At 40.3% G+C, this 22637-nt stretch overlaps 1 protein-coding gene across 2 annotated transcripts in view; it reads right to left on the reverse strand.

The window, feature by feature from the left end:
- Positions 1 to 22637, reverse strand: part of negr1 (neuronal growth regulator 1) — a 372829-nt gene that overhangs the window by 236489 nt on the left and 113703 nt on the right. For both annotated transcript variants that reach the window (XM_020455166.2, XM_020455164.2), the window contains exon 2: positions 10927 to 11153. In XM_020455166.2, coding sequence (XP_020310755.1) covers positions 10927 to 11153 — 227 coding nt within the window. The remainder of the gene's footprint in view (positions 1 to 10926; positions 11154 to 22637) is intronic.

The raw sequence follows: 22637 nt of genomic DNA on the forward strand, positions 1-22637 counted from the left end.
ACTTCATCTCCCGGTGGCGAGTACCTCGGCTGAGTTGCGGGATGCGGAGATGGATTGGGTCTTTGGTCGGATCAAATATATTTTCTGACTGGGCGTAGTGTTTGAGGTAACTGCCTGCGCTCAACCTAACTCCCATGCGCTCTGTTGCAGGTTATGGGAATCTACCCGCCACCTGTGTATGCCTCAGTCAAGCAATATGTGCCTCTCTTCCCAGACTTCTCGATGAAGGGTCCGGTCCCACCTCGGTGGTCCGGTCCTACGTAGACTTTCGAGACCAGGCTAGCTAAACAAGCACTGCATAGTGTGCAAGAAAGGTTAGCTAAATCGCCAAGGTGGACTAGCTACTGCTACTAGCTATTCCTGCCTCCCCACAGTGGAATTACTTGTGGAGCGCTCTTGTTTAGTATCTTTAGCATTAAGTCCCTTGGTTGTTCTAAACGGATCGTGCTGCGGTCAAAGAGTGTTTCAAGACTGAAGGAAGATGCCACACTGCTTTCTTCTGCCATTGAGAGGCTTTAATGTATATATATATGTCATCTAGTGTATGTATAAATCATTGTGCTCCCCTCCACAAAAACATTACTGTGACCACTGGGCCCCCATTTTGGTTAAGGCTGAAAGGGGTACTATGTCAGCCATTGCTGGAGCCCCCTGTGCCCATAAAGGGGCCAGGCTTTACGCAGGCTATACAGTTTCACAGAAGCACAACGTATAATGGAAAATGATCTGTGCTTGATGCCCCTTCTGTTACCCCGAGTTCCATGGTGCTCAAAGGGTTCAAGGGGTCCACAGGGTGAGAGTAAAAAGACGAGCAACTCGCTCTCTGTCCACAAGGGGGCACTCCTCACCCATTGGTGGCTCATTACTGGGGTCCATTGCTGATTCCTGCCTGTAGCTCAATAATCCCTATGAGGTGTCTAGTGATGCCAGAAGATTGGTGGTTGGTAGCAGAGACGAGGAAACAAGCAGGGTTGGACACAACCATGCTAATATCCAACACACAGTCTCTTTGGTTCATATGAACCCTGAAATTAGCTGTCTGTCTCCAACATGACAATTTTAAATGCGGGCGGTCCAGCGCTGCTTGCCAGCCGGTTACCGGGACTCATCTTACTCGTTGTGGCACTGCCAATCGAGGTACATCACTGATTACTGGAGCCCTTGTACCCAGATGATGCAAAACGCAGCATCATATGACTGTGAAGTAACACAAACATAGGCACAGACACATGCATATACACACGTACACATGGATTTTGTGTTGTAGATATGTGGTAGTGGAGTATGGGCCTGAGGGCATACACTTAGCGTGTTGTGATTTCTGTAATGAATGTATTGTAATGTTTGTATACAATTGTATAACTGCCTTAATTCTTGGCAGCAGCTAATGGGGATCCATAATAAATACAAATACAAATAGGATGCAAAATGCATCATATATGGGGATGATTTCTGTATTTTGAATGTTACATAGAGTATCTTGAAAACTTTTGGGACTATTATAAACAATGGACCAATGAAAGAAATACTAAAATATTGTTTTTGGGTGGTGTTTTCCTTTAACTATGGAACATTTGAAAATGGTTAGATAGATCCATGAGATACATTTGCTCTTTAGTAATTGCAGGAAGATGGGTTCCAGATTTTGTGAACCAGGGTCAAACCAGTCAAACCCTTAGGGAATAATGTAGGGTAATCTATACAAAAATGGTTCACAGAAAGCTATAAATAACACACATCCTCATTGGTAGGATCAGCCATAAGATTATTCCCACCTCACACTCATCTCTGTAACATAGGCTTCAACATGAAAATCATATTCTGAGTCAGGTCGACTGTAATTTCTTTAGCATCACCCCATTAAAGAGCTAGAGCATGGCATTTGGAAAATGGATTTTCAATAAGGTCACTCTCGTGATCTGCAGCACTCAACGGTTGGAGCATTCGTACATTAACATACAAACTCAGCCACACTCAGCCTATATTACACCACCAACAAACTATTATTTTGCTGTCTATGTTGTCAATTAGCTCTGCGCAAGCATGTCACAATCAAAACAAGATTGCAGCAGAAAAGATAGATTTATTGACCGTAAATATGAATGAAGATGCAATCCAATTTGTTCTGCCTTCAAAAGGGCCCGCTGGCAGTTATACAGTATATAAGGCTGAAACATCTAGTATTATGTCCGTCCTATTATGAATACTTGTAAAGAAACACAAATCAATAGTGAAAGGTCATAGCTCTCTCTGAAATGTGCCCATATTCTCAATTAGACAAAAATGTCACCATTGTTTAATCTTTACCTTCAATCTTTAAATTCCATGATAAAAAAAGAGAGACTTGGGTAAAAACACACATAGCCTATCTAGCATACCTTATACAGATCATAAAACCATGTAACTCAGTTTACCATAGCCTACAGGCCTAAAGGAAAGCCTTAATTCCAAAGTATTAGTAGACCAACAAATATCACCCACATGTTTATATAGCGAGTTGAAAAATGAATGACAAACACATCCCCAGCACAGATGGTGCTGGATACACCTGTGATCATTAGCTATCTGATATATTGGACGATGGGAGGATATTGCCAGGTCCAGTATGAGGAATTGTGAGGAATACATGATCCACGTAATAGCTTACAAACAACATCATGGAATCTTAACAATAACTGTCAGCACTTAAGGGCTACACCCTACACATTTAGCTACATTGTCTGCTTTGGTAATATAAAGCATTCCCCACGGTCTTACTTTTAAGAAAACACATAATTGGGCTGATTGTGAACATCTCACCAATGAACATTCAGTGGGGTTCAGGATTTATTGGAACCCTAGATAAAAGTGAGTGAAAAAAGACTGTATAAAATAAAATAAAAACAAATATTAAGCTATATTGTGTAAAAAGAAAACATGAAAATGTGTACTATTTTATACTAATACAATTGCTCAGAAAACTATATTATTTATCTTGTGTGGAATTGTTAGCCTGACTCTCTATCTCTGCATTATCCACAGGGTAACTGTCAACTTCTGAGTCTGAAAATGGACACTAGGTTAAGGAATCTGTATGGTAGGTACACATTTTATGTTCATGAACATTAACACGTAATTATTCATTTTGTGTGGATTGTCATCTTTGACACTCTGTCTCCGCATTATCCATAGGGTACCTGTCAACTTAATCTGAAAATGGACAAGGTGAACGAATCTATATTGTAAGTATCAATTTGAAGTTTTAAGACCTTATTTTCAAATGATTCATATTATTAAACCTTTATTTGGACAGGGAAGTCATACTAAGACTAGGGTCTCTTTTTTAGATTCATGTTTTAAAATGTTTTTCAACATGGTATCTCTAATGCAAGCAATAGGGCAGTGGTTGCTGATATCATTTGCAAAAACACCACCAGCCAAATACTTATGGGGATTTTTAGTCAGGATAAGGTCAATCAATGAGGAGTTTGCTAGGTTTTTACATTAATCCGAGTGGGTTTCGTTATCAACTGTGTCAAGTTGAAATCAAGACAGATATTCTTAAACTGATCGGCGCCATGTGTAAGCCAATCAAGATTTAGATCTAACACAACGAGTTCAGATACCAGAAAGGGTTTTAATTAATCAGAAATAATACCAACAGCCGACACTGAAGCGGCTGGAGGGATGTATGCATATTTGTGACCAACTGCCTGATTCAGTCTTATGTAGTAAAATTTGAAAGTGTTTTTTACATTGGATAAAAGCTGAGAAACAGAGCTACAAATGGTATATCATACACTACATTTGAGGAACAATGGGAAAGTAATTATGCTTTTAAAGTTGATAAACTTGTAACCTCACTTTTGAGAAAACCACAAAATACTTGACTTCAATGAAAGTTAACCAGAGAGACTGATGAACTCCCGCAGATGGACCGGAATCCAACAAAGACGACAACTACATCCGGGTGTAAATATGAATTGCAATTTATTTTTCGAACGAGCGGCCGTTCATGGGCAAAGTATTAGCATGTCAATGAATATAATTATAGACTGTGTGTAATAATCCATGTGTCTTTCCCGCTCTTTCTCAGTCCACACCCCCTTTCCTTTGTCTACCAAGCCGTCATATCGGCTTAGCCCACTAGGGACTCTTTCCTATCATTGTTAGTAACCAATATCTATTGTTTGTTTGTTGTGTTTTTCTGTAATTATTTTGTTAGTTAGTAAATAAATAATTAAGCCAATTTGTGTATGGATGATTCATAGTAGAGGCTGGGTTCGTGCAGATAACCAAGAATTTTACGATGTTCAGATGAGACAGAAGGTAACAACAATAAGTCATCAATAAAATACTAATTGATCAGATATTAAAATATATGAAGAGTTATATTCGGAAAATGATGACTCTGTAAACTAACATTTTCCATAGCGCCCCTACTTCCAAGTTAATTACATTTACATGATTAGTTTAATCACGTAATAATAATTACAGAAAATGTATTTGATAAAATAAGTCTAGACATTTAATGATAAGCCAGAGACACGACATTAATGACACCCTGTGCGAGGGATCTAAGATAGAATGAGAATTTACTGTGAATTAGATATTTATCAATTGTACAAACAGACTGCGTTGTATACGAATGCTGGAGTGTGTGTTTCCATTTGAAGTGCCTTCGGTGTGTGTATTTGATAGTGTCAGTCCAATGAGTTGTAAATTACAGATTTAGTCCATTAGGCCAAACGATACTAATTATGTCAGTCAAAATTAATTTATAGAGCAAGGGCATAGATCCAGTAATGTTAGAAATTAGAGGATAGATCTGTTCGGTGACCGAGCCGAAGTGTTATCTTTCCGCCTATAGCGTGGGTAGGCCACAGGCGTATCTGTTTAATGTACCGTGCACTCCGGTAATATAATGCTAGCAAAGAGTATGCTGAATGTGAGACGTCACTAGTCACCCTAACATTTGAACTGTTTACACTTATGATAATCCAGACACTCAATTGATTGGATATCATCGTCTCAGTCAATTTAATAAGTTATATTGTCGAACGCACCTTAAGGTTCTTCCAATTAAATGAGACATTTTAAACATTTCAATAGTGACTTAGATGAACTAACTTCCCAGGTTAATTAAAGTTTAATTCCCAGATAGCCTATCCAGGTATGATTAATCATTAATCAATTAATCAATTCAATTTGCTTTTTCAAATTCATTCACGTCTAAACTCCCACATTACTGGTACAGTACTGATGGTTCATTAACGTCTATAAAAAATATAAAAATTGTCTTTGCAGCTTCCAACGTATTCCAAAATGAAACTTTGGACAATTAGGAATTACATTTTTTTCCTTTCAAATATTCTAATAATGTGCAAGATATCAGAGTAGGTAATCCCCACTCGCCCACTAATTAGTGAACCTCCACCCATAAATGGATTGATCTCTGACCTCAGCAGCGATACCAACCATAATTATGCCATTAGCGGAAAAACAGCAGAAATTGCGAACAACGCTCTCCAAAATTAACCATCGTGCGCAGGCCTTGTAAAGGTTCTCTCCAGTCTAGCCCTGATGTCTTGCCATCCGAGATTGGCATCGGTCCAATACAGCAGTGCACAGCTGAAACACGAGCAAGTAACAGTAGACATAAAGGGACAGGTGGAAAGAACCGGGAAACTGATGACAAATGCAGAAAAGGGAAAAATTATGCAAGCTATGGAACTGCGTTTGAAAACTGAAAAATTAAATGTAATTGCAAAAACTTATGACGAACGACCACAAACTTTTCAACAAAATCATCTTCAACAGGTACAAAATTGTATTCTACAGGATCAACTCGATTTAGCCAAAGCTAAATACAATGATGTCCATGCCAAACTAGATACAATCATCATTAAGTTTGCAGACGACACAACAGTGGTAGGCCTGGTCACCGATAACGATGAGACAGGCTATTGGGAGTAGGTCAGAGACCTGGCCGGGTGGTGCCAGAATAACAACCTATCCCTCAACGAAACCAAGGCTAAGGAGATGATTGTGGACAACAGGAAAAGGAGGACCGAGCACGCCCCCATTCTCATCGACGGGGCTGTAGTGGAGCAGGTTGAGAGCGTCAAGTTCCTTAGTGTCCACATAAGCAAAAAACTAGAATGGTCCAAACACTCCAAGACAGTCGTGAAGATGGCACGACAAAGCCTATTCCCCCACAGGAAACTGAAAAGATTTGGCATGGGTCCTGAGATCATCAAAAGGTTCTACAGCTGCAACATTGAGAGCATCCTTACTGGTTGCATCACTGCCAGGTACGGCAATTGCTCGGCCTCCGACCGCAAGGCACTACAGAGGGTAGTGCGTACGGCCCGGTACATCACTGGGGCTAAGCTGCCTGCCATCCAGGACCTCTACACCAGGCGGTGTTAGAGGAAGGTCCTAAAAATTGTCAAAGATCCCAGCCACGCCAGTCATAGACTGTTCTCTCTACTACCCCATGGGAAGCGGTACTGGAGTGCCAAGTCTAGGACAAAAAGGCTTCTCAACAGTTTTTACCTCCAAGCCATAAGACTCCTGAACAGGTCATCAAATGGCTACTCGGACTATTTGTATTGTGTGCCCTACCCAAACCCTCTTTTATGCTGCTGCTACTCTCTATTTATCATATACGCATAGTCACTACTACCTCAATCAGCCCTAACTAACCAGTGTCTGTATGTAGCTTCGCTACTGTTTATAGCCTCTCTACTGTTTTCCACTGTCTTTTAACTGTTGATCAGGAAACAGGATGCACTTGAGCTCAATTTCGAGTGTCATAGCAAAGGGTCTGAGTACTTACGTTAATAAGGTATATGTTTTTATGTATACATTTGCAAAAAATTCTAAACCTGTTTTCGCTTTGTCATTATAGGTTATTGTGTGTAGATTGCTGATTCATTGATTTTATTTAATACATTTTAGAATAAGGCTGTAACGTAACAAAATGTGGAAAAAGTCAAGGGGTCTGAATACTTTCAGAAGGCACTATATATGTAACAGTCCAAGCCCTCTGCGAGATTTGAAAACCGCAGGAGTATCCATGGTGCCACAAGAGTCAACAGAACTGGATGAGCTAGACACAATTGGCTTTCTGATTGGATTCAACATTTAACCTTTAGTTAACTAGGCAAGTCAGTTAAGAACAAATTCTTATTTATAATGACGCCTACATGTAAAGCCCCTCCGGTCAAACCCTCCCCTAACCAGGACGACGCTGGGCCAATTTGGCACCGCCCTGTGGAACTCCCGATCACAGCCGTTTGTGATACAGCCTGGGATCAAACCTGGGTCTATAGTGACGCCTCTAGCACTGAGATGCATTGCCTTCGAACACTGTGCCACTCGGGGGTCAAACTAGTAGTAGAATAAACGATTATTAGATTCAGGTAAATGTGCACAAGTTTACTGTTGATAATACCTGTATGCTTATGAGCACATGTAGCAATATCATATCTTGATATACAACTAATTATAGCATATTTGGAGATAACAACAGTGGGTTGCTTATGGAAGCTAACAAAGCGATCAATGGAAGTTAAATTAACAGCCACAGAATTACTATTTATAATACCCCTATCAACATGGGAAGCTGTGGCAGGATGATATATTTAATGGGAGTAAATACCTTTGAGGGGCTTGATTTGATCATTCAACGCTTCAATGTAGAGACAGAACAGGGGACAAAGGCATAGGCAGGTACCTCCGGCCTACGCAGGTACCTCTGGATCTGATCTCGAAACAAAACCATGCAGGGATGAAGGCGCTAGAACCTCTGGATCCAGGGCGGCGAAGCTGTTTGAAGTCTGTATCCGGTCTGGGCTTTCTACCACCAAGGAGGCCACTTTTGCCAAAGGCCGCCGCTGTTGACTTCCACGACGAGAGATGTGTCTCCATGGCTGGTTGGTAAGGTCAAGAAAAGAAACATCCACTAAGTCATCCAGAAGCATCCTACTACTAATTCCATTCTCCAGGGAAGGGAGAGACCCCTTCACGGTGGGACCCCTGCAGAGCACCGGTAAGACGGCTGTGGAGAGACGACATGGTGGCAACACTTCCACCAGGCCAGAGCATTGTCCAGCTTCTGGAGTAGAAGAGAAAGAGAAAGTAGGAGGACGTGGATTCCCCAGTAGCTTGTGTAAGTTTGCTACTAGTTTTCTAAGAGTAGCCACTTCGCCCCTGTAGTCCTCTGCAAGTAAACAGTTGCTACATTGAAAGTCCAGACTGAACACATTGTCCCAGAATAGAGCAAAATAAACACAGCTCCTGCAGCATTGAAAACATTCGTTAGTGACCTCCATGTGAAACTAAGGTGGTTCGTTCTTTAAAAGTTGCAGTGTACTGCAGCATAGCGTGCGTGGTGCTGCAGAATTCTACGGCATGTTATTTAAGTGCCAACCACTGGTACCATTAATGCTAGTTTGACCAGCAGAGGGCATCTTTGCGAAGTTTTTGATAGCCTTTAATAGTGGCTGTACTAGATAATTTAAAACCTTTTTTGTAAGAGCATAGTATATGGGATTGATTAAAAAAAGAAGCTTAATTAATTTGATTAATATTATGGTGTTTCTATTCCAAGAAATAGATTTTCGTGAAGGTCAGGAGTAGGCTACAGTTCTGGGCTATTTAGCTAAATAATTCCTGTGTTTTGTGGGCATGTGGGATATCGGGGTTCAATTGCCCGACAGGGAGGAATGAGTAGGCTGTCCTTGTAAATAATAATTTGTTCTTAACTGATTTCATAGTTGTGATATATTCACAATTTTTCTACAATGTAGAAAATAGTAAAAATAAAGAAAACCCTGGAATGAGTAAGTCTGTCCAAACAGTTGAGGCCATCAAGACGTTTTGGCTAGAGAAATGCAACAAATACATTGATCTTCTCAGCAAGGTTTTACCCATGATTGTGGACCTGGGTGGAAGTGCAACTAAAATGTAGTTTAAATAACCATCTGCATTTTGAATGTCTTTTTTCTAGTTATTTTATTAACAAAAGCATAAAGATGTTGATGAAGAAATACTGTACAGCTGTTTTGAGTTAGAAATGTAACACTTCAGACTACTTAAGCATTGAATACATTGCAGATAGGGGGATGTTCACACCTACAGTAGCCAGGCTATAAAGAGTCTATTGTCCTGCTAATCGGGCTACACGTGCTTGAAAACCTGTTTTCAAAATGCAACCAGCAGTCCATCACGACTGTAAATAAAAACAAAGCATCTTGTTAACATATTGTTTACATTCTTTATTGTAATCACAATGTCACAAATAAATTGTATCTACCTTTCCAATTACTTTTAGAGTTTGGGATTAATTTGATTAATATTAGGGTGTTTATATTCCAAGAAAAATTTAAAACCCTCTGGGTGTCCGTTAGGATGCAATGAAAATTATTGCACTGTACAATGTGACGGTCGGGCGTAGGCAACACAGTACTGGGCTTTTAGCTAAAAATATGTCTCCTGTACGTGGCTCTGTGGCCCATCCCGTGCCTCCTACCCTCGTTCCTTGAATCTTGCGTGCTTTCAGTGGATACAGCTGGAGAACTGCAAGGCAATCCCATTGTGCGCCAGTCAGGAGCCAAGACCAATATGGTCCAAATATATTGTGCTGATAAAAACAGGTTTAATAATATATCTCTGAGAATATCCAAGGGGCTTTCATATAATTCTAAATTAATAATAATAATAATTGCTTTGCTTAAAAAATAACAATATTTTGAATATTTAGTTTTCAAATAACGCAAAAGGAATGAGAAAAGGGCCATTCTTGAACATGGGGTGAGACATTGTTACTAATTTGTAAATAAAGCCAGTTTGGTATTTAGAATGAATTTCTGTTTTTAGAAGGAGAGAAACCAAAAACCGGCAGTCATCTCATGGGTCTTCCAGTCAAGGCAAGCACAGATATTGAACCAGCATCTGAATCAACACAGCTTGCACTGCTATGCAGTGTCTTAAACCATTGCACCACTCAGGCACCGTACAAGTTGGCCGGTCGGGAGTGGCCTACAGTACTACAGTAAGAGCAAAATAATCCTAACAAAATAAAAATAAAAACCTTAGTGTAACAACAGTTTTAGTAAGTAATCGTCCACAATTATCAGTTTCTATTTAGGTTTATGTCGCCCATTCATTGTCAGTTAGAGACACAGTAGGACCCAAAAGCATAATCAGTGATCTAACTCCCCCTTGTGCTGGTCTGGAGCAATGAAGTGGTGACGCAGCATAATCACAAAACTTTTAGTGGAGCAACCACTGTACAAACTAGCTGGGTGTCTGTGAAAAATATAAACAAATCATATAAAAACAGCCAAAATCGAATATGTAAACAATAAAAAGAATACATGGGACTTATATAGCACTTTTCAAGGACCCAAAGTCACTTTACAATTGTAGGAATGAAAAGAAAAACAAAAAAGCAGGAGTGAAAACAAAAGATCAAACAAAAACATGAATAAAGAGCAGAAAAGTTGACAAAAACAGAGACTTAACAAAAAACAGACAAAGCACTATCAAACCAAAGTTAATGAATATACACTCAACACTGTTACTAAACAGGTAGCAGGAAGAAGCGACAGCCAAGCACGAAGCCAGCAGATACTCTTGCCTGGAAATGACATCACTATGAATATATGTATGAAATATATATGACATATTGTACATGGACATATTTAAGTAACATGTATTTAGATCTATTTATTTAAAATACGAGTACATTACTTAATGCATTTGAAATATATGTCAATATATTATGCTTTGGTATGGGTTGTAATTATTTTATTTTATACAGTCTTTTTTGCTCATCTTTATGAAGGGATGCAATAATTCCAGACCCCACTCAATTATTTAAAAAAACGCAGTGTGATGCAGTGCACACCACCCGTGATATGTTAAAAAGTCAGATACCTTTAACGACTAGATGAAGGTGCTTTGGCTTTGGATTGCGCTCGCTCTGAACAGAGCAGGTATACAAGCCGTCGTCAGTCACATCCACTTTCTGTATCTGCAGGCTGTACTCCCCCCCACTCGATACGATGGACACACGGGGGTCCACGGACCACTTGTCATTCCCTGCGAAGATGATGCTGGAACGGTTCAACCAAGCTCCTTTAGAGATTCCATCCGAAGTGCACCTAGAAGTAGAAAAAAAGAGCCCAGTCAGATTTCAAGGAGTCTCTAAGGCTGGAAGTCACTGATGACATGGCTAATCAATGACTGACCCACAAGAGCCTGTTACACATAACAGTAGACTGGTCCAAGGCCTTTTTGTGCTGTATATCAAACTCCTATGCTCGTCGTCATGCCAATGCACAAACAGATCTGGGACCAGGTTAAACATTCAGTAGTGTGCACATAAAGTAAGAGCCTGTGCAGACCCTGTACATACACTAGGACACTATGATAGCGACCAATGGTCACTAGCTGACAAAGTCATATAATCATATTTTAAACCTGCTAACTCTAATGCCTATTCCTAACCTTAAATTAAACCAAAAAGCACATTTTTGTTTTCATACATTTTTACGATAAAGCCTGCTGGACTATCTAGCGGAAATCTCTCAGTTCTGACTCCAGGAAAAAATTCATGACAATAAACGTTAACCTTCCACAGGGGCCGCTGTTTTGAAACCAATGCGCTGACAGTTTTGTACTACTTCACATTGTTTCAAATTTTTCAAAGATACAGTACCAGTCAAAAGTTTGGACACAGCTACCCAGGGTTATTTATTTATTTTTACTATTTTCTACATTGTAGAATAATAGTGAAGACATCAACAATATGAAATAACACATAAGGAATAACGTAGCAACCAAAAACATGTTAAATATATTTTAGATGGGAGATTCAAAGTAGCCACCCTTTGCCATGATGACAGCTTTTCACACTTTTGGCATTCTCTCAACTAGCTTCATGAGGTAGTCACCTGGAATGCATTTCAATGAACACATGTGGGCAGGTAGGGGTGGTATACAGAAGACAGCCCTATTTGGTAAAATACCAAGTTAATATCATGGCAAGAACAGCTCAAATAAGCACAGAGAAATTACAACCCATCATTACTTGAAGACATGAAGGTCAGTCAATTTTTAGTTTTAATGTTTCTTCAAATGCAGTTGCAAAAACTATCAAGCGTTATGATGAAACTGGCTCTCATGATGACTGCCACAGGAAAGGAAGACCCAGAGATATCTCTGTTGCAGAGGTTAAGTTCATTACAGTTAACTACACCTCAGATTGCAGACCAAATACATGCTTCAGAGTTCAAGTAATGTACACATCTCAACATCAACTGTTCAGAGGAGACTGCATGAGTCAGACCTTCAAGGTCAAATTGCTGCAAAGAAACCACTACTTGCTTGGGCCAAGAAACATGAGCAATGGACATTAGACTGGTGGAAATCTGTCCTTTATATTTTATATTGGTCCCATGTTTCACGAGCTGAAATAAAAGATCCCCAAAAATGTTCATATGCAGAAATAGCTTATTTCTCTAAAATGTTGTACACAAATGTGTTTTCATCCCTGTTAGTGAGCATTTCTCATTTGCCAAGATAATCCATCCACCTGACAGATGGGGCATATAAAGAAGCTGATAAAATGGCATGATCATTACACAGGTGCACCTTGTGCTGGGGACAATAAAAGGGGAGCGTGCAATTGGCATGTTGACTGCAGGAATATCCACCAAAGCTGTTGCCAGATAATTTAATGTTAATTTCTCTATCATAAGCCACCTCCAACATTGTTTTAGAGAATTTGGCAGTACCACCAACCGGCCTCACAACCGTAGACTACGTGTATGGCATCGTGTGGGCAAGCAATTTTTTTTACGTATTTTTATTTGGCATTTTTTATGATTATACAGATAACAGACAGAACAGTTAGAGGGCCGAACACACACAGCTCCCATATCAAATCAACCCCCCCCCCCCCCCCATGCTCCAACATAGCCCCACCCCAAAACCAGACTTAAAGCAGGCATGATATACAATAAGTAATATAATCAAATAGTAAAAAAAAGACAAACATATCATAAAACAAAAAGTAAAAAAAGGGGGGAAAATAATGACACAAGTTCTAATTCGGGTTGGTTTATGGAGTTGTGAAATTAGCTGGGTCCATGTCTTCTACAAAGGTTAGGAAAGGTTGCCAGATATTTTAAAATATAAATGCAGATCCCCTACCAGTGTAGCATATCTTCTCTAGCTTAAGATGTTCCATATCTTCCTTTATCCAATAGTTAAAAGTAGGAGGAAACCGATCCTTCCACTTAAATAGTATAAGACGTCTAGCTAGTAGAGTAGCAAATGCCAGCATGTTTCCCATAGAACTGTTTAGAGGGGCCTCCTGTGGTGCTACTCCAAATAATGTAATAAAGGCTCTATAGGTCTATAGGTCTCTCCAGTATCTTAGAAAACATCCAGAAATCTGTCCATTTTGGGCATGTCCAAAACATGTAAATAAAGTAGCAAGAGCCTGCTTATATCGGTCACAAGTTGGATCTATTTCTGGTCTAATCTTGGATAATGTTGCCTTTGACCAATGCAGCCTATGAACTATTGAAATTGAATTACAGCATGTCTTAAACATAGACGAAGAAGGTATTATCTGAAGCATACTCTGCCAAGTTTCATCTGAAAGTTGTTCACCTAAATCCTCTTCCTATTGGTTCTTCTCATAGTTCAAGCATATGCCGCCATTCAAATAAGGGTTCCCTTTAAAAATATATTCTAGAAGGGAGGTAGGTGGGTGTGATGGGAAGTGACTAGAGTATGAAGATACAAAACTATGCAATTGCAGGTATCTACAGGTATCTAAAGGAAATGGGATCTAGGAATATTTAACTTTTGTTCTAACTGCTAAAAAGATGTAAAATCCATATCAATGTACAAGTCGTTCAGTGAGGAGATCCCTTTTCCAGACCAGATATGAAACACCTGGTCTGATAATGATGGAGAGAATGTATGGTCCTTTAATAAGTTGAAAATTCACTGAGACCAAACGATCGCCTGAACTGTGCAGATTTTTAGAGAATGTTTCACAATAGTGTTTCTAGTGTATTTGGAAACAGGCTCAGCTAATGCAATTTTTGCACAGACTAAGGCAGCTAAAGAGGTGGGGCAACAAAATGAGATCTCCGAGGTCAACCATTTCGGGCCTGTAACATCAGGGATTTATGTCATCCGATATAGGATGATTCTTAATACTGAAGTGCTAGACCACCCTGAGGATGAGATCTCTGCAATACGCCCTTACGTATCCAAGGGTTTTTCTTCTTTCAGATAAAAGCAGATATCAGTTTATCTATGGAGATAAAAAAAAAGATTTTGTAAGAAAGATAGGAATACATTGAAATAAGAAAAAAACGTAGGTTTTCTTTCATTTTAACAGTGTGTAGTCACTCTGAAGGGCGCATGACTAAAATAAGTTTGCATGGCTGAAGGATCAATAGGTATCAATTAACTTTTTTGTAGATTAACCTTATACCCGGATATTTTACCAAATGTCTTTAGTAGAACCTGGATCCCAGTTAAAGGGTCGTACATATATAAAAGCATGTCTAAGCCCCTTCTTCAAATATCTTTGATAGTGGTGTTATTACGTATGGCTATGTCTCAATTGCGATGGCAAACGGCTGAGGGGATAGAGGACAACCTTGTCTTGCCCCATGCTGAAGTTGGAAATAAGATGAAAGGTTATTGTTTGTGCAAACTGCAGCCATAGGGGAGGAGTAAAGAACTTTGATCCGGGACATAAAATTGGGACTGAATCCAAATAGTTTGAGAGTATAAAATAGATAATCCCACTTTTCCCGATCAAACGCCTTCTCAGCATCAAGTGATAACAATATCTCTGGAGTGTCAGATGAAGAGGGATTATAAAGTATATTATGAGGATCTGATGTTGAAAAAAGAATGATGATTTTTTTATGAAACCAGTTTGTAGAGATAATGAGGGAGAGGCAGGCAATACTCTTAGAAAGTATCTTTACATCGCAATTCAGTAAAGAAAATTGGCATATATGAACAGCACATTTTTTTTCCTTTTTCAGAATAAGTTAAATAAACTCAGCAAAAAAAGAAACGACCTCTCACTGTCAACTGTGTTTATTTTCAATGAACATAACACGATTCAACAACTGAGACATAAACTGAACAAGTTCCACAAACATGTGGCTAACATAAAATTAATAATGTCTCATTGAACAAAAGGGGGGGGGTTCAAAATCAAAAGTAACAGTGGTGTGTGGCCACCAGCTGCATTAAGTACTGCAGTGCATCTCCACCTCATGGACTGCACCAGAACTGCCAGTTCTTGCTGTGAGATGTTACACCACTCTTCCACCAAGGCACCTGCAAGTACCCGGACATTTCTGGGGGGAATGGCCCTAGCCCTCACCCTCCGATCCAAAAGGTCCCAGACATGCTCAATGGGATTGAGATCGGGGCTCTTTGCTGGCCATGGCAGAAGACTAACATTCCTAATCACACACAGAAAGAGCAGTATGGCTGGAGGAATTTTCATGCTGGATGGTCATGTCAGGATGAGCCTGCAGGAAGGGTACCACAGGAGGGAGGAGGATGTCTTCCCTGTAACGCACATCATTGAGATTGACAATAAGCTCAATAAGCTCAGTCCGATGAAGCTGTGACACACCGCCCCAAACCATGACGGACCCACCACCTCCAAATCAATCCCGCTGCAGAGTACAGGCCTCTTGGTACCGCTCATTCCTTCGACGATAAATGTGAATCCGACCATCACCCCCTGGTGAGACAAAACCGTGACTCATCAGGGAAGAGCACTATTTTCCAGTCCTGTCTGGTCCAGCGACGGTGGGTTTGTGCTCATAGGCGACGTAGTTTCCGGTGATGTCTGGTGAGGACCTGCTTTTACAACAGGCCTACAAGCCCTCAGTCCAGCCTCTCTCAGCCTATTGCGGACAGTCTGAGCACTGATGGAGGGATTGTGCGTTCCTGGTGTAACTCGGGCAGTTGTTGTTGGCATCCTGTACCTGTCCCGCAGGTGTGATGTTCAGATGTACCAATCCCGTGAGGTGTTGTTACACATGGTCTGCCACTGCGAGGATGATCAGCTGTCCATCCTGTCTCCCTGTAGTGCTGTTTTAGGCATCTCACAGTACCGACATTACAATTTATTGCCCTGGCCACATCTGCAGTCCTCATGCCTCCTTGCAGTATGACTAAGGCACATTATTTTGGTGTTCTCAGAAACAGTAGAAAGGCCTCTATAGTGTCGTAAGTTTTTATAACTGTGACCTTAATTGCTTACTGTCTGTAAGCTGTTAAGTGTCTTAATGACCATTCCAAAGGTACATGTTCATTCATTGTTTATGGTTCATTGAACAAGCATGGGAAACAGTGTTTAAACCCTTTAAATGAAGATCTGTCTAGTTATTTGGATTTTACGAGTTTACATGTTTGTCTAACTGTTAAGGGTAAAGAGTATAATGATTATAAAGAGTATAATGAGGATAATGATTTCTCAAATAGGGAAAGCAAGAGAGGAGAGAGTTGATCTGAGAATGTTTTAAAGAATTCGCTCAGAAATCTGTCAGTTCCAGGGGATTTACCACACTGCATAGATTTGGCTTGTCACCAAAAGCACTCACAAACTTCTACGGATGCACAATCGAGAGCATCCTGGTACGGCAACTGTTCCGCCCACAAACCTAAGGCTCTCCAAAGGGTAGTGAGGTCTGCATAACGCATCACCGGGGGCAAACTACCTGCCCTCCAGGACACCTACACCACCCGATGTCACAGGAAGGCCATAAAGATCATCAAGGACAACAACCACCCGAGCCACTGCCTGTTCACCCCGCTATCATCCAGAAGGCGAGGTCAGTACAGGTGCATCAAAGCAGGGACCGAGAGACTGGAAAACAGCTTCTATGTCAAGGTCATCAGACTGTTAAACAGCCACCACTAACATTGAGTGGCTGCTTCTAACATACTGACAACTCCAGCCACTTAATATAATGTATACATATCCTACATTACTCATCTCATATGTATATACTGTACTCTATATCATCTACTGCATCTTGCCATCTTTATGTAATACATGTATCACCAGCCACTTTAAACTATGCCACTTTTATGTTTACATGCCCTACGTTACTCATCTCATATGTATATACTGTACTCGATACCATCTATTGCATCTTGCCTATGCCGTTCTGTACCATCACTTATTCATGTATCTTTATGTACATATTCTTTATCACTTTACACTTGTGTGTATAAGGTAGTAGTTGTGGAATTGTTAGGTTAGATTACTCGTTGGTTATTACTGCATTTTCGGAACTAGAAGCACAAGCATTTCGCTACACTCACATTAACATCTGCTAACCATGTGTATGTGACAAATAAAATGTGATGTGCATAATTTTTGTATCATGATTTACGAATGAGATTTTCAGCTTGTCGCGTTGAAAGATCAAACTCTGTCTGAAGTGTCAAATGTTGTTTTTGTAAATCTGCGGATGAAGAGTGTGAATGTGCCATATCTAAATCTCCAAAGGGTAGTGATTTTATTTGATTTTATTTGTAAATTCCCCTAGGTGTTGAATATTGCACTTCCTTAATATTACGCTGTACGAAATAATTTGGCGCCTTAGATTAGACTTCATTGATTCCCATACTTGTAGGAGACATTCGATGAGTTTGATTAAGCTAGATAAATATCTCAATTTGAGATGATATAAAAGCAACAAAGGTTTCTTCTGATGCAGTGAAGGATTTAGGTATGGGCAACATGGGCAGCCGCCCAGGGCGGCATCTTGCCAGGGGCGGCACGGGGCACCAGCACAATTTTTGGGGGAACAGTGACATTTGGACGATCGGTTTTCTATCGCTTATTTGCATGTCACGTCAATGATATCATGTCACCGTGTGTGACTGTGGATCAATTAAACTTGTCAGAGTGGGAACCCTGATTCTAGTTTGTGAGCTAGGCAGGCTTCTGCCTGCGAAGGTCTCCCACTCAGAAGTACGAGATGAGGAGGGGGGCATGGGTAGGTCTGCCTCAGGTCTCCCCACTGGAACCCGAGGTAGGGGGAGCGAGGGAATCTATCAAATAGCGCACCTCTAACTTTCTACAGTACTAATGCAATTAGTAAAATCAGTCACACTATGAAATGCTACCAAATAAACCACAATTCATTCAAAATACTGGGAATATATAGTTTCACAGACATATTGTTGCATTTTTTTCTGGATCGTTAAGAATAATATAAAACCAGTCTGCACACCACCAAGGTGAATTGGTTTAGTCTTGACTCTTGGTTAACAGTGTTGGGGGATGGGTCATGTATTGATGCTCGAGTGCCAAGTCATCACACATGGATAAGAAAAGGTCTAAGCTATCAGGTGCCCAGTATAGGAAAAAGAGGAAATAATAAGAGGAGAAACACACCAAAGACAAAGGTATGCAGCTATGCCATCTCTTTATGAGTATAATATTATGTAATGAAATAGGCTAGTATAACACTTGTTTTTGTTAGCCTATGTTGCTTGCATTGCTATTGCACATATGGCGACAATATTCCCTTTTCTGTCCAACTAGCTTACATAACATTGGATATAATTTCACAAAGTTTCATCATGATAATGTGTGTAGTAGCCTGCAGCAAAACGATTACAACCTAACTAGCACATTATTGATTTGGTTAACTTTCATTGAGGTGACATCATAAAGGTTTTCTGTGATTGATTTGACTAGGTCCGGAGGTCAGTAAGGGGAATTTTCAAGTGCTGTAGGCTAATTTAAAGGACGTCTATATTAGGCTGATATGTTCTATCTTTTGTGATATATTGAGTCTTTTGGGTGTCTTACGCCTAGAATTAGCTAAGGAGGTTGTATGGTTAATTTAGTTGACATGTATATTTAATTGTGCAACAAATGTATTTAGGGGGTCAGACTCATACTGTATTTCAATGCAAATTCAGAGGCCCTTCTGAAATATTTTGGAGCACCCTCTGGCGCTGGCCAGGATGAGGAGCCATCTACCTCCTCAGCCACACAGGCCTCTTCAGAAATGATCTCGGAGCCTCCGGATGAGGAGCCATCGACCTCCTCAGCCACACAGGTGTCTTCAGCCTGAGGATGAAGACCCATTTGCTTCCACTTCTCCCCAGCAGGATTCTTCAGGTGTGTTTGTGTGCACACGCACGTGTGTATGTGTGTGGGGGGGTACACGCACGTGTTTATATGAGTATCGCTGCATACCATAAACAAAATAAATAATTTCCCTTTTGCAAAGTTTTAAGTTTCCATATTGTAGGTAACAATGATAAATGTATTATTACTGGGTATGTACAGTTGAAGTCGATAGTTTACATACACTCGTTTTTCAACCACTCCACAAATTTCTTGTTAACAAACTATAGTTTTGGCAAGTCGGTTAGGACATCTACTTTGTGCATGACACAAGTAATTTTTCCAACAATTGTTTACAGACAGATTATTTCACTTATAATTCACTGTACCACATTTCCAGTGGTTCAGAAGTTTAAATACACTAAGTTGACTGTGCCTTTAAACAGCTGGGAAAATTCCAGAACATTATGATGTCTTGGCTTTTTTTTCTCCCTTTATTTAACTAGGCAAGTCAATTAAGAACAATTAACTAGGCTAATTGACATCATTTGAGTCAATTGGAGGTGTACATGTGGATGTATTACAAGGTCTACCTTCAAACTCAGTGCCTCTACTTGACATCATGGGAAAAACAAAAGAAATCAGCCAAGACCTCAGAAAAAAATGGTAGACTTCCACAAGTCTGGTTCATCCTTGGGAGAAATGTACAAACACCTGAAGGTACCACTTTCATCTGTACAAAAAAATTGTATGCAAGTATAAACACCATAGGACCACGCAACCATCATACCGCTCAGGAAGGAGACACGTTCTGTCTCCTAGACATGAACGTATCCAAGAACAACAGCAAAGGACCTTGTGAAGATGCTGGAGGAAACATGTACAAAAGTATCTCTATCCACATTAAAATTAGTCCTATATCGACATAACCTGAAAGGCCGCTCAGCAAGGAAGAAGCCACTGCTCCAAAACCACCATAAAAAAGTCAGACTACGGTTTGCAACTGCACATGGTGGAGAAAGATCGTACTTTTTGGAGAAATGTCCTCTGGTCTGATGAAACAAAAATAGAACTGTTTCGCCATAATGACCAACTTTATGTTTGGAGGAAAAAGGGGGAGGCTTGCAAGAGGAAGAACACCATCCCAACCGTGAAGCACGGGGGTGGCAGCATCATGTTGTGGGGGTGCTTTCCTGCAGGAGGGACTGGTGCACTTCACAAAATAGATGGCATCATGAGGCAGGGAAATTATGTGGATATATTGAAGCAACATCTCAAGACATCAGTCAGGAAGTTAAAGCTTGGTTGCAAATGAATCTTCCAAATGGACAATGACCCCAAGCATACTTCCAAAGTTGTGGCAAAATGGCTTAAGGACAACAAAGTCAAGGTATTGGAGTGGCCATCACAAAGCCCTGACCTCAATCCTATAGAACATTTGTGGGCAGAACTGAAAAAGCATACAAACCTGACTCAGTTACACCAGCTCTGTCAGGAGGAATGGGCCAAAATTCACCCAACTTATTGTAGGAAGCTTGTGGAAGGCTACCCAAAATATTTGACCCAAGTTAAACAATTTAAAGGCAATGCTACCAAATGCTAATTGAGTGTATGTAAACTCCTGACCCACTGGGAATGTGATCAAATAAATAAAAAGCTGAAATAAATCATTCTCTACTATTATTCTGACATTTCACGTTCTTAAAATAAATTAGTGATCCTAACTGTCCTAAAACAGGGAATTTCTAATAGGATTTAACGTCAGGAATTGTGAAAAACTGAGTTTAAATGTATTTGGCTAAGGTGTATGTAGACCTCCGACTTCAACTGTAAGTGTATTATTGTCACGTTCGTTAAATGGAGGAGACCAAGGCGCAGCGTGATATGAATACATCTTCTACAGTGCCTTGCGAAAGTATTCGGCCCCCTTGAACTTTGCGACCTTTTGCCACATTTCAGGCTTCAAACATAAAGATATAAAACTGTATTTTTTTGTGAAGAATCAACACCAAGTGGGACACAATCATGAAGTGGAACGACATTTATTGGATATTTCAAACTTTTTTAACAAATCAAAAACTGAAAAATTGGGCGTGCAAAATTATTCAGCGCCTTTACTTTCAGTGCAGCAAACTCTCTCCAGAAGTTCAGTGAGGATCTCTGAATGAGCCAATGTTGACCTAAATGACTAATGATGATAAATACAATCCACCTGTGTGTAATCAAGTCTCTGTATAAATGCACCTGCACTGTGATAGTCTCAGAGGTCCGTTAAAAGCGCAGAGAGCATCATGAAGAACAAGGAACACACCAGGCAGGTCCGAGATACTGTTGTGAAGAAGTTTAAAGCCGGATTTGGATACAAAAAGATTTCCCAAGCTTTAAACATCCCAAGGAGCACTGTGCAAGCGATAATATTGAAATGGAAGGAGTATCAGACCACTGCAAATCTACCAAGACCTGGCCGTCCCTATAAACTTTCAGCTCATACAAGGAGAAGACTGATCAGAGATGCAGCCAAGAGGCCCATGATCACTCTGGATGAACTGCAGAGATCTACAGCTGAGGTGGGAGACTCTGTCCATAGGACAACAATCAGTCGTATATTGCACAAATCTGGCCTTTATATTTCTTAGAGATATCCATGAAAAGTGTCGTTTAAAGTTTGCCACAAGCCACCTGGGAGACACACCAAACATGTGGAAGAAGGTGCTCTGGTCAGATGAAACCAAAATGTAACTTTTTGGCAACAATGCAAAACGTTATGTTTGGCGAAAAAGCAACACAGCTCATCACCCTGAACACACCATCCCCACTGTCAAACATGGTGGTGGCAGCATCATGGTTTGGGCCTGCTTTTCTTCAGCAGGGACAGGGAAGATGGTTAAAATTGATGGGAAGATGGATGGAGCCAAATACAGGACCATTCTGGAAGAAAACCTGATGGAGTCTGCAAAAGACCTGAGACTGGGACGGAGATTTGTCTTCCAACAAGACAATGATCCAAAACATAAAGCAAAATCTACAATGGAATGGTTCAAAAATAAACATATCCAGGTGTTAGAATGGCCAAGTCAAAGTCCAGACCTGAATCCAATCGAGAATCTGTGGAAAGAACTGAAAACTGCTGTTCACAAATGCTCTCCATCCAACCTCACTGAGCTCAAGCTGTTTTGCAAGGAGGAATGGGAAAAAATGTCACTCTCTCGATGTGCAAAACTGATAGAGACATACCCCAAGCGACTTACAGCTGTAATCGCAGCAAAAGGTGGCGCTACAAAGTATTAACTTAAGGGGGCTGAATAATTTTGCACGCCCAATTTTTCAGTTTTTGATTTGTTAAAAAAGTTTGAAATATCCAATAAATGTCGTTCCACTTCATGATTGTGTCCCACTTGTTGTTGATTCTTCACAAAAAAATACAGTTTTATATCTTTATGTTTGAAGCCTGAAATGTGGCAAAAGGTCGCAAAGTTCAAGGGGGCCGAAT

Source organism: Oncorhynchus kisutch, linkage group LG21 (assembly GCF_002021735.2).
Source record: "Oncorhynchus kisutch isolate 150728-3 linkage group LG21, Okis_V2, whole genome shotgun sequence".
Lineage (NCBI taxonomy): Eukaryota > Metazoa > Chordata > Actinopteri > Salmoniformes > Salmonidae > Oncorhynchus > Oncorhynchus kisutch.